We start from the raw sequence: 19,438 nt of genomic DNA on the forward strand, positions 1-19,438 counted from the left end.
AAACCACTAAAAAATTGCATGAGTTTCATTACTTTAGAGTGATCATTTAGTTTAACAGCAGCCTCACATGTACATTCAGTAAGACTGGTTAGACCATCAAACTCCTTCCACAAAGCATCTAGTTTATTGAAGTACTCAGAAATAGACAAACCATTTTGTTTTAAAGAATTAATTCTTTGATGAACAATGAAAACAACAGACCCATCAGCTTTATTATAGGTTTCAAATAAATTTTCCCAAATTTCTTGAGCATTATCTGAATAAGCATGACTTGCATATATTGAATCACTAATAAATGATAACAGCCAAGAACACACAACAACATTTTCCCTTTCCCATTTTGACTCTTTATTTGTTTCAACTTTATTTTTTTTAAAAGTACCATCAACAAAACCTAGTTTGTTTCTAGCCTTAAGGGCTCTACACATAGAACTCCTCCAAATACGAAAATTTTCATTTCCAGCTAATTTCACAGTAACAATAGTTGTAGTAACATTATCAGAAGGATGGACATAGAGAGGATCATCAAGATTGATTGAATCATCCTTTCCACTTCCTCCTGGAGGATCATTTGAACCATCCATATAACAGGAAAGAACAACAATTCACAAATAAAGCTAAAGAGGTAACAACTAACCAAATAAGAACAATCAAACCACAGAGTAGCACCTAATCGAACAAGAAAACAAAGCACATACTCATGTATTGACTTAAAGTCCAGATGGTCACCACGTTTGTTGGGGCCCAAGACAATCAACACAGAGCCAAAAAACAGACAAGAAACAAACAAGAATAACTGGTGTACTCAAGACAACCAGGACCTCCCAATCACAAGATATGAAAAAGACATAAAAGGGAACAAGAAACCCCTCACAGTGCTATTAGGATGAAGTAGTCGAAGGATTAAATCTATATGTTCGTTCTCTACTAAGGGTTTATCGGTGACGAACTTCAACCCCTTAAGAGTTATTTCAGACAAACAAATTAGTCGACCAAAGCTTGGATAATTTCCGTTCAAAAGTTATCAAGAAGCAAGGTATAAATACACCGATCAGATGTCGTGACCCTGCAAGAAATCACAAAGAATACTCACAGTACCAGGATCATAAAAACAAAAATAAGATCTGATGGAAAACCCTAAGTCGAAGAACACTAAAAACAAATCAATCTTAGTGAGAAATCTAATGGTTATAAAACCTTATAGATATCCGTCAATAGATAAGAAGAGAAAATAAATAAACAAGGTTAAAAACAACCTTTTCTGATGTCTTCTGAAGATGAAAACCCTTCGATGACTACCAACGAAGAAGAGGACCTCCGATGTACACCGATGAAGAAAACGACAAAGCCTACTGCTCTGATACCATGTACAAAAGTATGAACTCAACAACTTCCCAACATCAACATTTCATTTAAACATGAAACAGTTGGTTTACATCAACAATTACAAGAGAAAAACCTCACTACAATCACACTCAACACTCTAATAATCATTTATGAACAAATCGATTCAAGAACAAGTGAAAAATATAGAAACCCTAATAGAAAACCCTCAAACGGAGAGAAAACACTATAAGTGAAAGAACAAAAAAAATATCTCTATATCTCAAATGAACTGAACTCCAACATTAAATACTTTGGGGCAACTGGATCAACCAAACCCGAAGAATACGGGTTAAACAATCCACGCTTATTTACCTGCATTTTAGAACAAAACAGAAAACACCCTTCTACAAATAACAAATGTCATAAGACATCCAAATAACTAAACAACTTCAAATGATAAGTTTGCTATCAATAATACCTTTTAATAGTTTCGGTGATCATAGGGAAAGCAAGATAGTAAGTCCGAGATTTTGTAGCGAGTAGCAAACCAGAAGTATGTAGCAAGTAGCAGACAGTAGCACGTAGAAAGTTTCGGGTTTTGTTTTTGGAACTTGAAATTTTAGCATGAAGGGCATGAATAACACGAAGAGTAGGGACTGGCAGAGAAGATGACAACTCTGACCTACGGGTTTTCAGTACCTACCCTTTAATAAAAGAAAACCAACATGTTGAATCAAATGACCGAAGATTCACATTAAGACCGAGACCATATTCGTGATTATGATCAAATGAAAGTAGGTAGCAAGAAACAAGAAGAAGAGAAAACAGTAACAAGAAAAAAAAAGCATGTAACAAGAGGCTAGAAGAAATGAAGCAAGAACGAGATCAAGACTAGCGGATGTGCAAGAAGATGGTAATGCAGGTGACTTGAAGAAGGTACAACCAGAGTGTATGACATTCAGATGATGAAGAAGGAGGCTCGTTTTGTCACGAACAGTGGTGGCAGGCGATTCATAAATACTAATGTGAAACGAGGGGTATGGACAAGTCACAATTAAGGGGTGATTATCGGGTTTAATTCTGAATTTAGTTAAAAGTTGTGACCGTTTCTTTGGGAAATAAATAGATAAAAGAGTAAGGCTTAAATGAGTGCCTACTTTCCAGAGAGCACGTGGAGTGATACCTGCAACTTTGTTTCCTGCTTTTTAGCTTAGTAGATAGATAGCTAGACTTACTATTTAAGAGTTGTTTATTTCATTGTTTTGATGTATCATAAAGTAGCTTTTCTTTTCCATTATGTAGACTCGTATGTATATTTTCATTAAGGGAATAAGAACATAAAAGTTTCTCATCTGCTCTCTTCTTTTCTTTTTGTTCTTTGTGTACGTTTGATCATGAGTGTGTTCCAACACTGAGAACAACCTGTGTAGCACATATTCTAGAGACATATAGCGACTGCAACAACACCAAAATCTTAACTGTATAGAACAAAAGTTCCAGAGATTCGAGAGTAAAATATTGAAATCATGTACTTACTAGGTTCCAACAACTCTTGAGGTATTAGCTTATGTTTCTCTGCCTTTAACTATCTTTTCCAAACATAAGTCTGAAATCTTGGGACCCATATCCTCATGTAATAACACATTACTTACTTTCAAGTCTCTATGAATAATCCTCAACCGTGAATCTTGATGAAGATACAAAAGTCCTCGAGCAATTCCCTTGGTGATATCGAACCCTATATCCCAGTCAAGAGTCATACAAAGCGTCCTATTTGCCAAAATTCCCATCAAAACAGTAATTTCAGATTTCAAATCCAAATTTCATAATTGCAAAAGGTGATAAATAAGAGACGCTAACCAAATATGTAATGGTCCAAAACTTTATTTGGCATCTGTTCATAGAGTAGTATCATTTCATGATTCTTCAAGCCGTATCCCAAAAGCCTAACAAGATTACGATGTTGAAGTTTGCCAATCAAAATGTCACAACCCCGGCCGGCGGCAGAAACGTCGAGTTGTGTGACATAGGGATATTAGATTACGGTGACAGGTATATTGTACAATACACATAAATATAATACAAAAATTGCTTTTATTTATTATAAATTTATTAAAGGATTTCATCATTCAATATTCAAGCACACTTCCTATTCATAACTAAATATAAAACAAACATAAATGAATTTTATCAAATTCCTTGATGACTTCCTTCCTTCCTTCCACAACTACCCTCCACACTCATCTTCTTGAGAATACATGTATTTTGAAAACATCAGCATAAAGTTGGTGAACTAACATGTTTTATAGTTTTCTGTTTTATCGTTTTATTTGATCGAAAACTATTTTTGTTTTAAAAATTTTTCTTTCCTTTAGGATATATTACCTATCCAAAATCTTTATAATCTTTACCGAATCATACAACTAATTGAAAGCATCCCGAGGCAATTTAAATTAAGGATTATGGACAGTATTAAAATGAGCCCCTGTAATCGACACTATGGACCGATATATGCCCCCCCCCCCCCCCCCCCCCCCACATGGCGCTTCATCGGATGTTGAATAATACTTTTACACTTTTATATCTTAAGAAAGTTATCCTGTCGGGATTGAGCTAGCAATCACAAGTCCAGGTGACAGTCCTACATAGATCTAAATATATCTTTCTGGCTCTCGCAAGATTAATGATTGTAGAACCGGGGTTAACCAATTTTGATCAGGCTAATTGATGGATAATAACAACTCATTTAATATTAGTTGTTTTAACTTAAGGTATGGTTATCGTTTTATTTTTCCTTATTTAGTATTTCTTTGATACCAAGTTCTTTTCCATATATATATATATATATATATATATATATATATATATATATATATATATATATATATATATATATATATATATATATATATATATATATATATAGTAGGCGAATGCCCGCGTGTTGCGCAGAAGCATCTATATAATTGAAATCTTTACATGTTTTTTTTAAATATAACAATAATGTTATTGTTAAATTTGATATAAAAATTCATATACTATGGAGATATAATATATTGATTATTTTGAAGAGTAAATTACACAAATGGTCCCTATGGTTTGGGTTGATTTGCGCGCTTGTTCCCTACCTTAATTTTTTAACTCGGAAGGTCTCTACTATTTGTTTTTGTTACACGCTTTGTCCCTACTATTTGTTTTTGTTACGCGTTTGGTCTCTGTTTTACCTAAAAAGACTATTATTTAAATAGGGAAAAATTGTGGGGTATGTAAGGTAAGTTGAATGGGTGAGGTTGGGGTGTGTTTATTTAAATAAATTAGAAAATCAAGGGAAAAACAGTTTTTTAGGTAAGACAGGGACCAAGTGTGCAACAACAAAAATAGTAGGGACCTTCCGAGTTAAAAAAATAAGTCAGGACCAAACACGCAAATTACTCTAAACCATAGGGCCTATTCATGTAATTTACTCTATTTTGAATTATATGATAATATATACATCTATTAAAACTACATAATCTCAATCTTTTGAATGACCTTTACCCGCGGGTTACTCATGAATAAAATAAAATATAATATATAGTTTAATGTTATTTATAGTTGTAGTTATTATTAATTAATTTTTAAAAATCTATTTGTTTAACGTTTTAATTTCTATCATTGTAATTATTTAAAACATCAAACAATTTTTTTTTATTTTAAAGGTAACAATATAACCATTTATATAGGGTTATTTTTAACTATTGTTATTGTAAGTTATTTTAAGCTAATTATTTGAAAACTTTTAACGATTATAAAAATATCTTTAGGAAATATTTTAGTTAAATTTATATTACAATTTAGTTTTTGCATTTATCACTACAATGTATCATTTTTAACTATTCACAAAATATTCTTTGGGTTTTTTCAGTGGAACTAAAATCTATATTGAAGTTTACCCTGTAATGTTATATTTAAATTAACAATTTAAATATTTTGTCCAAACTGTTCAAAAGTTGTAGCTTTAAATTGATAGTTGTTTATATACAACAACATATTAAATCTAGTAAATTAAGTATAATATGTTAAAAGTTAAAGACATAACTTTATACGTAGAATTAAAAATATTATTTTAATATTGAAATTTAGTTTATTTATGATTACACTTTAGGTTTGATACTTATTTAACCTTATTAAGCAACTTCTAATCATTATTAGAAAGACACTATAATTTATCACTTTAAACTATTTACAAAAAAAAAATAGTTTGTTTAAGTTGAACGAAAATTTATATTTAAGTTGATCATGTAAGGTTATATTTAAAATAACAATTTAAGTATTTTATACAAATTGTTCAAAAGTTGTAGCTTTAAAATGATAATGGTTTACATACAACACATATTAGACCTAATAAATTAAGTATAATATGTTAAAAGTTAAGAACATAACTTTATAAGTAGAAGAAAATATATTCTTTTAATATTGAAATTTAGTTTATATATGATTACACTTTAGGTTTTATATTTTTTTAACCTTATTAACCAAATTATAATCATTATTAGAAAAAAATTGAAAAGTCATGAGAGTTTCAAATGAATGTGGTGAAAGGAAAAATGAATGAGAGTTTCAAATGAATATGGTGAAAGGAAAAATGCTAGCTTTATAAGTATACTAGGCGAATGCCCGCGCGTTGCATAGAAGCATCTATATAGCTGAAATCTTTACAAATATATTTTTTTTAAATATAAAAATAATGTCATTGTTAAATTTGATATAATAATTCGTATACTTAGTTGATATAGTATATTGATTATTTTGAATTATATGATAATATATATACATTTATTAAAACTGCATAATCTCAATCTTTTGAATGACATCTACCTGTGGGTTACTCATGAATAAAATTAAATATAATATATGGTTTAATATCATTTATAGTTGTTGTTATTGTTAATTCATTTTTAAAATTTATTTGTTAACGTTTTAATTTTTATCAGTTTAATTATTTAAAACATCAAACAATTTTTTTTTATTTTAAAGATAACAATATAATCATTTATATAGAATTATTTTTAACTATTGTTATTGTAAGTTATTTTAAGCTGCTTATCACTTTCACTATTCACAAAATATTCTTTCAGTTTTTTTTAAGTGGAACTGAAATTTATATTGAAGTTGACCCTGTAATGTTATATTTAAATTAACAATTTAAGTATTTTGTCCATACAGTTCAAAAGTTGTAGCTTTAAACTGATAATGGTTTACATACAACAACATATTAAATCTAATAAATTAAGTATGATATGTTTAAAGTTAAAGACATAACTTTATAAGTAGAAGTAAAAATATTATTTTAATATTGAAATTTAGTTTATTTTTTATTACACTCTAGGTTGGATACTTATTTATCCTTATTAACCAATTTATAATCATTATTAGAAAGACACTATAATTTATCACTTTTAACTATTTACAAAATATTTTTTGGGTTGTTTAATTTGAACTAAATTTTATATTTAAGTTGATCATATAAGGTTATATTTAAATTAACAATTTAAGGATTTTATACAAATTGATCAAAAGTTGTAGCTTTAAAATGATAATGGTTTACATACAACATATTAAACCTTATAAATTAAGTATAATATGTTAAAACTTAAAAACAAACTTTATAAGTAGAAGAAAATATATGTTTTTAATATTGTAATTTAGTTTATATATGATTACACTTTAGGTTTGATATTTATTTAACCTTATTAACCAACTTATAATAATTATTAGAAAGAAATTGAAAAGTCATGGGAGTTTCAAATGAATGTGGTGAAAGGAAAAAATACATGGGAGTTTCAAATGAATGTGGTTCAAGAAAAAATGCAAACTTTATAAGTATATAATGATAATGATATATATATATATATATATATATATATATATATATATATATATATATATATATATATAGAGAGAGAGAGAGAGAGAGAGAGTTAGGATCAAATGTGAATCTTAAATAATGTTTGAATGTATGACCAAATTCTGTCCATTAGATTAAGAAAAATGAATGGATGTGATTTTGCGGTACATTGTATTAACATGAGATGTCATTTACTAGATAAATGCACTTTATTGATTATAAGGGTAAATTTGGTATTTTATTATAAGAGAGAATTAAATATAACTATATTTTTGGGAACTAAGTGAAATTAATTAAAAAAATAAAATTAAAGAAAACGTTAAAACAAATCATAATATCATACAACAATGTGAATCTTATGTTTCTCTGCTAAAATAATTCAACATTTTTTAAAGAAATATTAATAAGAAATTCTTGAAGAATACTTTTAACTGAAGCAAGTGAGAATAAGTTGAACACACTAACAAATCAAATATTCTTTTAGAATTTAGGATAAATAATTTGTTTAACTTATCAACCAATCAAACATTCTTTTAGAATTTAGGATAAATAATCGGTATAACTTAACAACCAATGAAATATTCCTTTATAATTTATGTTTAATAAATGGTTTAACTTCATATTGTATACACTGAAGAATTCTTGAAGAACTGAAGTGTTCTAACTATAACACCACAAATATTTTATACAAATGAAGTAATTCTTGAAGAATATATAGTTTTTTTTTTTAAATCTATAACACCACATTTTTTTATACAAGTGAAGAATACAATGTCTAATTTTTTTTTTGTGTTTTCACTTTAATCATCATTACAAATTACCACCATGAACGATTGTAATTCTTGAAGAATTCGATCATTTTAAAGAATATTTGAAGAATACAATGTCTAAATCTTTTTGTGTTTCCACTTTCTCTTATCGATATTGATTACCACCTGCATCACCATCCTCTCATGACATATATCTGCATAAAAACACACCAGCAAGACTTCATCATAAAACGCCACCTTCAGCCTTTCTAATTCTTTAAGAATCAAAATTCATTCTTTAATAATAAGAATTCATTCTTTAATTATCAAAGTTAATTCACGGTAAAAAAAATCATGCTTATTTTTTTAATATTGTAAAAAGAAAAACAAATAAATTACATTGATGTTATATAGAAAAAATTTATTTTAGTTATGATTCCATTTCTGTCGATACTCCTCTCCTGATACCCTTTCTACTCTATTGATGACCAAATCCTCCATGAAGCTCTCCAAGCACGAATTACATTTTTGTACCCATCGGAGAACGGATTCCTTTATTCCACAATCAGTTTCCACACCTAACTTTGCAACTTTTATCATTTCTTCTATTAAATTGTAAGAAGGATAATTAGAATCAACAAAAGCACTATACTAGAAACAAGCATATTAAGTGAATATGAGGAATAAAAAAATAATCAGATTAAAAGCTTGCAATGGAACAAATATGTCAAACAAATGTCGATCTACATAAACGGAATCATAAATGGTTAGATTAGGACCATACTAGGAAGATGTCAAGTTCAAAATCAAATTATGACCACAAAAATGGTCTAAAAATTCTAGCTCCTTGGAATTTTTAAAAAACAACATACGTAACACATAGAAGTTGATATGTACAATGGATAATCAAGTTATAAAACATAAATCATAATATGGATTATTCAATTTAGATCCCAAAGTAAACTTCCAGTTTGAAACTATAATTACATGTTGCAATTCGTATGTCCTAATAAACTAAACTATATAGAGGACTAGCTAATAGAAAGAATAAGATCAATTTTGAGTCATTTGTATCTCTTTCTCTCCGTAAATTCCATTTAAGCAACAAGATGATGTTATGAAACAATTATAAAACCGAAAAAAACAAAATCACATGAATGTGAACATAAATCGGATAATCCTTGCTCCAAGTATGATGAGTAGTGAAATAGAAATAAAATAGAAAGATCAAAGAAAATGAATTTTGACTGACCATCATATTATCTAGCTTGCTCAATTAGCTTAGCAATGTAGACAAAGATCACGGCCTCTAAAGTAGTCATGGAGATCGATCAATGAGATTTAATGAATATGATATAAGGATTCAAGGTTTACTTTGTTGTTTGAGAAAGAGGTAGAGAGGTAATATCATCTCACTTTTTTTATACGAGACAACAATTTATCAGAGAAGAGAATGAGAAAGAGACGTCGTGAATGCTCTGTCTTGTGATACAGCCTCTACTGAAGAAAAAGTGTGTGATAAAGAGGAAACATAAATGATGGTGAAATAGGATACCGGTAGTGGTCCGACGATGGTGTTATGCGTCTGTGGAGACGACAAGTCGAACGTGGCGTTCTTCATCCTTTACTTCTTATGTGTGAATCCTATTTTATCCCAAAAAGAACCTCCCAAAATTAGGTCGATATATACATGGTGCTTTTGAAATCAAATTCCTTGGTACTCTAAATGACCATAACTATAAGATTATCTTTAAAATTAATTAAATGATTTATATGCTAAATCACCATGGTACACTTTTCAATTGATTGGCTGAGAATGTGTCATACGTTCATACAATACTTATATGTTATATATGAGCCTAACTCTCTCTCTCTCTCTCTCTCTCTCTCTCTCTCTCTCTCTTTATATATATATATATATATATATACAATAATTACGAATGTCTAGATAATAGGATATTAGGGCAGAGTAACAGCTAAGTGCAGTGCATATCCTTAAACTTTGGCTAGAAATACTTCTAGGAATAATATCATTGCTTAAAACTAGACAACATATTTACCAACATATTATGCTAACGTTTCATGGTTTGTATAAACTACTAATACATATATTTTTGTAAATTTGATAAAGTTGTTTGGAAGCATGTATTCCCCCTATACATCTGAAAATAGTAAAAGTGGGGTGGGGTCGTGAAGTAACCCCCGATGCGTGATATCGATGTAGGGTAGAACTGGGGTTGGAGACTATGGAAGTCAGTTTGGGATTGTAGTAGCTCCAAATGTGAGAGAGGGTCGAGACTTGAGGGATGCAAAACGGGGATTGCAAGCCTGCTACTTATAGTCAAGATTTTGGGGTGCGCGTGACGCAATCAGTTGTGCATGTCGCGCATGATCATCGGTTCTCCATCCGGGAGTCACCATGTGTCACTCGCAATCCAATCGAATCCGGTGTGAGGTGCATGTCGTGCGATGGCACGAACAATGTGTGCACAAAAACATTTTGAAAAATGCATATCTTATGTGTACAAGCTCTGATCTTTCTCATCTTCACATCTATGTGTCGATCTAAACTAGTATTACAACTTTTCTTTAGGTTTTTTTGCTTGTTTTGACTTTCATCTTTTTTTCCTAACGAAGTTAAAAATAAATAATTTTACAACATTCATATCTCTTTCATACGGACCTCGGTTTTGACATTCTTTGTCCTAAAGCTCTTATCTCGAGGAGTACTATGTTTCTTGTTTTTGTAACTTTAGTTAAAACTCAGTTATTCTCTATGTGCCATTTCGATGTTGTAATAATTATTTACGTGGTTGATTTTATTTCTTACAAAAATCATAACTCCTCTAATCGGAGTCAGATTTTTATGAATTTTATATCCTTGGAATCACGTCAACGATTACTTTCCGAATACGTTAACCGTTTTTAAAGATGATACAACTTTTTAGACACTTATTTTTAAGCCTAAACGTCGATTTATTTCTGAATGTAACAATATATTTGATTATATTTATTCACAAATCAAACATTACAATACTAAACTATTACATTTATCTCTCTCTGCTACTTCCTAACGGTGGTCGGTCATGAAAATTTTCTCGGGTCTCACATTGTCCCCCCAGTTTAGGAATTTCATTTCGAAAGTTATCTGGTAGTTAGGATTCTTACGAACAAGTGAGTCATTTGGTCCTCTCATTCGAATGTACACTCGGTCCTTGCTTAGAGTTCCATTGTACCTTGACTATGGGAATTCGACTCTACTTGAATCATTTGACCTCTCAGTCCATAATTTCAACCGGATCCTCGAAGAAGTTCAATTTAGGGTTGATTTTAATTTCTTCAAGTGGAATGACAAGTGTATCGTCGGAGTGACACTTCTTAAGATTGGACATATGGAAGGTGTCATGCATGTTATTGAGCCCTTGGGGTAATCTAAGTCGGTAGGGCACCAAACTAATCTAGTTGAGGATTTCGAACGGTCCTATGTACCTAGGATTTAGCTTTCCTCGCTTCTGAACCTTATAAATACATTCCATGGAGAAACCTTGAGAACTAACCTATCTCCAACTTGGAATTCAAGGGGCTTACGTCTTATATCATCATAGCTTTTTTGACGATCACGTGCTGCCTTCATGCATTTGCGGATTTACACTATTTTCTCGGTTGTCTCATGAATAATCTTAGGACTGGTTTGTAGGGTATTTCTAACGAATTTCTTGGCTAGTTGGGTATCTCCAACTTCTTTTCAACAAATAGGAGATCTTCATTTTTGACCGTATAAAGCTTCGAATGATGCAGTGTTGACGCTCATGTGATAACTAGTATTCTATGAGAACTTAATCAATGAAAGATGAGTGTCCCATGCATTTCCAAAATCTATGACACATGCTCTGAGAATGCCTTCAAACTTTTGGATTGTCCTTTCTCTCGGTCTTAGGATGATAGGTTGTACACATATCCAGACGAGTACTAATGGATTTTTGCAAACATTTCCAGTATCGGGAGGTAAATATGCGATCTCTATAGGAGATAATAGATAATGGTACCCCATGTAATATGAAAATCTTTCTAAGTTACGTCATGGTTAGCTTTTCCATATTATATGTCTCTTTTATTGGATGGAAGTGAACAGACTTGGTTAATCTATCGACAACTACACATATACTGTTGTAACCACTAGTTGTCTTAGGAAATTTGGTTAGAAAATCCATTGTGATCTGCTCCCACTTCCACTTGGGTGCAGTGAATCAGAAACTTTTGCAAGGGGTAGCACAATTTTTTTGATAAAAGATAATAAGATAATTTTTTAAAAAATTAAGATTTCATTAGATATAACAAACCGGCACAAAGAATTTTAAATTTGACATCTATGCTTCTAACCCAATGGCTTTTTCTACCATTGTATTATTCTTGCAATGTCGTTAATAGTGACATAAATTCAAATCTATAACGTAGATATAGATGAGAACTAAGTGATTCAAATCTATAACATACATACAAACAAGAAAACACAATAATTTTGATAACCTATCAAAATGAAAAACCTCAAAGTTAAATTCAAAATTTACAAATACTAAGACAATTAGAGGCTGGTATGTTCAATTAATAAAAAAAAGAAGAAGAAGAAGAAGAAACAAAAGTCAATAATTTGGTTTGTTCAATCAAATAAAAGAGAAAAAAAGTTGATAATGTGATGTCTTTTGGTTTGTTCAATTAAATAAAAAAGAGAAAAAAAGTGGATAATGTGATGTCTTTTGGTAACCCATCTTCAATACTCTTTTTTACAGCTCCAGTAACCTCAAAGAACAGTTGATAATGAGATTTAATATACATGCCTAATTGACTATTTTGCAACATAAACGAATAGATTAGTTTTATGAAATTTACTAGCAAAATAGTATATACAAGCTTAATTTATGCTGCAACTAACTACATCACATAATTTCTAAAATAACCCTCATCTATACACCAATAAAGAAAATTAAATACCTCTTGTTTGTATTAAAGCTCCATCAAAAGATAAAACAAACCGACTTCTTTTTGCATTCAGAAAACTCTTTTATGTCTTGATTCTAAGTGTTTTTAAAATTCCTTATCAACAAACCTAAAACAAAAAATAAACAAAAAAATCAAACACTGGATCAAGTAAAACCTGTTGAAGATCCATCCCAAAAAGAACATGTAGATCCACACCAAAATGGGTAAATGAAAGATATTTCTTGCATAACATTTAGGCATTTCATATGCATTTTTTAAGCATTTGATACATTGAAAAAGAGAAACAGTACACATAGCCAGACTCACATGATGCAGTCAAGAAGGGAAGAAATAGTGAGGATGAATAGTACCTATGACTTATAGGTTCTTTATTCTAGAAATATCCAACTTCCTTTTCATTTTCTCTAAATTATTGTAGCATAAATAGGAAAGAAAACAAATGATGTAAGAAACATAGCAGGTGGATGAGGTGTGAGACTTAATTTCCTTCTTCATTGTCTATTACTTTGGTTAACCATGAAAAGAAAGAAAAGAAGAAACATCCTTATCCATTCTAGGTATTGTCGTTGAACAATGTTGGAAAGAGGACTAGAAATAAAATAAAGGAGAATAGCTCACTGTCACACCCAATTTTTTTTGCAAAAATTTTAAACTTTTAAAACCCATCTTAAATTAAATTAAAACAACTGAAATAGTCATAACATAATCCATCAACTTAATAATCATATAAAATAAGTGCGGAAGTAATAATAATAATAAGGTCCCAACAAAATAACTAGTAGCGATGTCCCGATGCTCCATGTCAAGCCTTAGCCTCTTTAATCTTAGCACCTGAAAAGTTATAAGGGAAAAACGTAAGCACGAAGCTTAGTGAATTCAAACACAGACATTGTACTAACATTCATATTTACTAACCCTAATCCATTTTCCAATTATAGTTTTATAATAAGGGCAAAGAACGAATCAAAGCCGATAATACAAGAAGGACTTGTAGGTTTGAGCCGCACCGGGAAGATCCCGTATCACTTGGCCCTAATCACCGCACCTCATGATGAGTATTACGTTGGTGACCTTACCTACCCACCGCACCGGTAAATCCGTATCCTTTGGTGGTGTCCCCATATCCATGATTAGTTACATACAGTGCACATGTACGAATTAAAACAATACTTATATAGCATGCTTTTATAATAAATTCAAATAATCACACACGAGCTAACTAGCAAACACAATCATCAATACAACGGTGTGAGAGAACTCACCTTGAGTGAGTATTAAGGATGGCTAACAATCAAATAATGCTACCAAGCTTGAGCAAACTTCAAAACCTCACCTAAGAAGGACTAAAGGTTAGAAAGGAGAAGTAACGAAGCGATGAGTTGAGAAAAGAGTAATCACAACAAGGTCTCTAAAACAGACCTGCTGTTCAAAACGGATTTACTCCAAAATCTAAAACAAAAACATAGCTTTAACTAAATTTTATAGGAAACTATGATTGCTCTGGATTCCACAACTATAAAGAACTCATTCTAACTCCAAAAGATGAATTAAATATGAATTTTACAAAATGGTGTATCACTTCTGTCTCCAACAATACAGTCAAGTGATGTTGGCCAATTCTACCCAACTTGTGAGTAGAATTAGTCCAAAAGAAAATTAAGAGAAGTAAAGGACATACAAGTGAAAGTCTCAGAGTTGGAATTGAATGAAAAACATCTCTCAAACTCCAGATATAAAATTCACATTGTGGACAATCACAGCACTAGCAAAAGCTGGTGACTGCCCACTGACCTGGAGTGTGGATCCATTATAACCAATTTATAATTGGAAATAACACCCCATATTCTCCAGATCTTAAATTCATAATATAAGGAACATATAGAAACTTGGAATCACTCTGGATCCTTTTCCAAGCCTTAGAAATGATGAAAACAAAATGACATATCAGAACAGACTCGGATCAGACCTAACAGCAAAGATGTCATTCTTTCACATAGATAAAGCCCTTATCAGTGAGGTTGGCCTTCTTAAGAAAGTTAGAAAAATCAATTTGTGAACTTTTGGAACTGGTTTGGGGTCCGTTTGAGTTCTAGAGCTCCAGATATGATTTTTACAAAATGACTACAGATCTGATGGAAAACAGAATCGTAGCCACCCGTGATTGCTTTTTTTTGGCTTATCCATCCTTCTCCTTTTGAAACACATTTTAAGATGTGTTCATCATCCCAATTCAGTCCCCATGATAATGGTGGTACTAAAAAGGGTTAGGGATCATTAGGATTTCATTTAGCCACAAGGATGTAATAATAATCAACATGAAAATAAACATAAGCACATAAAATCATCATTCTCCCTTTTAGGGTTTCCATGATCTTTTGCCACATGTAATCCCCTAGATCCATCATCCACCATATATGGGGTGAAGATAGGATCTTGAGATGATGTATAACATACAATTACAATAAAATAAGAAGGAGAAGAGGTGAAGATGAAATCATAAAACTAGAACAAGGTTATGAATCAAGTCGTAAGAAAGGATAAGGAGGTTCATACCAATACGAATCAAGGCTGGAAATGAACAAGAATTAAGCTCCAAACAGCCCCTTGGCTGCTCTTGATCCCAAAGAGAGAGAGAGAGGGACGATTTTTGAGAGAGAGGGAGGGTTTAGAGTGTTTTCCTTGTGTGTGTTCCAAATGATTCAATTTACACATTAAGTACTATTAACTAGATGGACTTTGCAAATAGGCCCATAGCCCATGGACTTCAATAAAAGGAGTTTACAAGATGATCAAAAGAGTCCAATAACATAAGAAATTAGAAATTGGTTAAATAAATTAACCCAAGGTTACAAGGATAATTAAATTAAAATAACCAAACGTACCGAGAAAACCCGGGGCGTTACAACTCTCCCCCACTAAGAACGGACTTCGTCCTCGAAGTCAACTCCTAGAAACAGATCCGGATAATGAGCCCGCATCTCGCATTCCGGTTCCCAAGTCCATTCCGAACCCTTCCTATGTTGCCACTGCACTTTAACCAGGTTTATAGTCTTGTTGCGAAGAGCTTTCGTCTTTCGTTCTAAAATAGCGATTGGTTTCTCAACATAATTGAGACGCTCGTCAATTTGTATGTCCTCCAGTGGTATCACAGCGGTCTCATCAACAACGCATTTTCGTAACTGAGACACGTGGAACGTATTATGAATTAGACGAAGCTCGTCAGGAAGCTCTAAACGGTAAGTCACCTTCCCCACACGAGCTATGACCTTGTAGGGTCCAATGAATCGGGGTCCGAGCTTTCCCCGCTTCCGAAATCGAATCACACCTTTCCAGGGGGAAACTTTAAGCAACACATAATCTCCCACCTGGAACTCAAGATTGGAGCGTCTTTTGTCGGCATAACTTTTCTGACGACTGCTCGCTGTGACCAAATGATCCCGAATCACTTGGATTTTCTCCGTAGTCTGTAGCACGATATCGGTACTCCCAAGTACCCTCTGCCCAACTTCGCCCCAACAAACGGGCGTCCTGCACTTCCTCCCGTACAAGGCTTCATACGGAGGCATTTTAATGCTCGAGTGATAGCTGTTGTTATAAGAAAACTCAGCTAGATGTAGATGGTCATCCCAACTACCCCCAAAATCAATCGCACACGCCCTAAGCATGTCCTCCAAGGTCTGAATCGTCCGCTCACTCTGCCCGTCTGTCTGCGGATGGAAGGCGGTACTAAAATGTAATCGTGTGCCCAATTCCTCTTGAAACTTCCTCCAGAACCGAGAGGAAAATCGGGTGTCTCGATCGGAGACGATAGAAACGGGCACCCCATGTAATGAGACAATCTCCCGAACAAAGATCTCAGCTAATTTCTCCGCCGATGAGCTCTCCTTTATAGCCAGAAAGTGAGCACTCTTAGTCAAACGATCAACAATCACCCATATCGTATCTGATCCTCGGGCAGTTCTAGGAAGTTTTGTAATGAAGTCCATGGTTAGATGCTCCTATTTCCATTCAGGAATCTCCAATGGTTGCAACTTCCCATGCGGTTTCTGGTGTTCCGCCTTGACCTTCCGACAGGTCATACATTCTTCCACAAATCGAGCCACATCATTCTTCATTCCATGCCACCAGTAAGCCTCATGAAGGTCCCGATACATTTTAGTAGCACCAGGATGGATAGAAAATTTTGACTTATGAGACTCATCCATTAGGGTTTTCCGATTTCCCCCGGTATATGGGACCCAAACCCTACCGTAGCGAGTCAGCAAACCCCGCCCGTCTCGTTCCATCTTAGGCAACTCTTTCCCAATCTTCTCACGCCTGATGTTTTCCTCCAGTATTGCCGTCTTTTGGGCGTCCCAGATTAGATCTAACAAAGACGACACCATTGTGATCCGGAGAGACTTAGCTCGAATCGGTTCGGCAGATTGTTTACGACTGAGAGCATCAGCTACCACATTAGCTTTACCGGGGTGGTAGTGAATTTCACAATCATAATCTTTTACCACATCCAACCCTCGGATCTGCCTCATATTCAAATCCCGCTGCTCGAACAAATATTTTAGACTCTTATGGTCAGTGTATATGATAAACTTCACTCCATAGAGATAGTGTCTCCAAATCTTAAGAGCGAAAACAACAGCCCCAAGCTCCAAATCATGAGTGGGGTAGTTTCGTTCGTGGGGTTTCAGCTGTCGGGAGGCATAGGCTATCACCCTATCTCGTTGCATTAACACGGCACCAAGACCTTGAAGCGATGCATCACAGTAAACCACCATATCCTCAACCCCATCAGGTAAGGCCAAAATCGGAGCATCACACAATCGTTTCCTTAGCTCATCAAACGCCAGCTGCTGCTCCGGGCCCCAAATGAAATTCATTGATTTCTTGGTCAATCGGGTGAGTGGTAAGGCGATTTTAGAGAAATTTTCAATGAACCTCCGGTAATAACCGACTAAACCCAAGAAACTGCGAATTTCAGAAGGTGTTTTTGGAATCTTCCATTGTTTAACCGCATTAACCTTGGCTTGATCGACCTTAATACCATTTTCTCAATGTCAGAGGGTGAGTACGGAATGCTGTTTTCTCAATGTCTTCTTCACGAACCCGCATCTGATGGTAACCGTAACGTAAGTCAATCTTGGAAAACCAAGATGCTCCCTGAAGCTGATCGAAAAGATCGTCAATACGTGCCAACGGGTACCTATTCTTTATCGTGCGCTTGTTTAGCTCCCTATAATCAATACACATTCGCTGGGATCCATCTTTCTTCTTCACAAAGAGAATAGGAGCACCCCAAGGTGAGCAGCTTAGCCGTATAAACCCTTTATCACTTAGTTCTTGAAGTTGATCTTGGAGCTCTTTCATTTCAGGTGGTGCCAAGCGGTAAGGAGATTTCGCTACCGGAGTCGCACCTGGCACCAAATCAATGCGAAACTCCACTTGCCGAATAGGTGGAAAGCCAGGGAGTTCCTCCGGAAAGACATCGCTGAAGTCGGAAACGATAGGAACGTTGTCTAGTGCTATAGCAGAAGAGCAAGAAGCCATAGCCAGGCGAGGAATGTCCCCCTGAATAATAAGTTCTCCACCTCTAGGGTTTCGAACACGAACTTGCTTCTTACGACAGTGGATTTCCGCATCAAACGCATCAAGCCAATCCATGCCTACGATAATGCAGAGCTCTCGCATCGCAATAAGGATAAGATCAATGGGGAATTCAACTCCAGAAAACTCGAGAGTGTAACCTCGATAAACATCGGTGACATAAATAGTGCGGTTGTCGACAATATTGACAACCATTGGGTGAGCCAATTTTCCGATACTACGCCCCAAACGATTAATAAACGTGTGAGATACAAAAGAATGGGTAGCACCGCTATCAAACATAACAACATCGGGCTTGGAATCTAGCAAATAAGTGTCTGCCACTGTTGTTGTAATCACCGGCTCCTCCACAGTCATCTGGTGAGCACGACCTCGTGTCACCATAGTGGTTCCCTTAGAGGATGATGCAATTGCAGGATTTGTACCCCTGTCTCCTTTACCAGTCTTCAACTTCGAGCATTCAGGCTTCTTGTGTCCCGTCTCGTTGCAGTGATAGCAGACGGGAACTGCAGAAGCAATATGAGGTACTACACTCGCAGGGGGATCCCTACAATTCTTCCAATGATGCCCTGGCTTTTTGCAGTTGTAGCATATCAACATATTTTTCTCGCCCTGAAGACGTCCTATACTCATACCTTGACTTACTACCCTGCTTTTGCGTTTTCTGGGCATCTCTGGATGTCTTGGAAGAGGTGTCATTGGCCTTCCTCTTGGACTGGGTCTACAACTCGATTTCCCTCCTCCTCGCTACATTCATGATCGCAGATAAAGTCGAGAACTCCTGCATGCTAACGAATTCCCGAATCTCGATACGTAGGATGGCCGTGTACCGGCTGACTAACCAGGCCGCGTTCCCAGCAAACGAGGGGCAAAAAGA

General features: G+C 34.0%; 1 protein-coding gene across 1 annotated transcript; it reads right to left on the reverse strand.

The window, feature by feature from the left end:
• Nucleotides 1-1,599: 1,599 nt before the first annotated feature.
• On the reverse strand, nt 1,600-19,161 carry LOC128132763 (uncharacterized). The gene is made up of 2 exons (XM_052769704.1): nt 18,625-19,161; nt 1,600-1,698 (listed from the first exon to the last, which is right to left on the reverse strand). Exons 1-2 carry the CDS (start codon nt 19,159-19,161, stop codon nt 1,600-1,602), a joined length of 636 nt encoding a protein of 211 aa, XP_052625664.1.
• Nucleotides 19,162-19,438: the final 277 nt, after the last annotated feature.

The sequence above is a fragment of the Lactuca sativa genome, chromosome 3, assembly GCF_002870075.4.
Source record: "Lactuca sativa cultivar Salinas chromosome 3, Lsat_Salinas_v11, whole genome shotgun sequence".
Lineage (NCBI taxonomy): Eukaryota > Viridiplantae > Streptophyta > Magnoliopsida > Asterales > Asteraceae > Lactuca > Lactuca sativa.

Excerpts from the sequence above, each read along its gene's own strand:
- LOC128132763 (XM_052769704.1), bottom strand. The coding sequence starts at position 19,161 with ATGTTGATATGCTACAACTGCAAAAAGCCAGGGCATCATTGGAAGAAT. Across the intron at positions 1,699-18,624 it reads TGCGAGAGCTCTGCATTATC|GTAAATAAGCGTGGATTGTT; the intron begins GTAGGCATGGAT and ends TCTAAAATGCAG.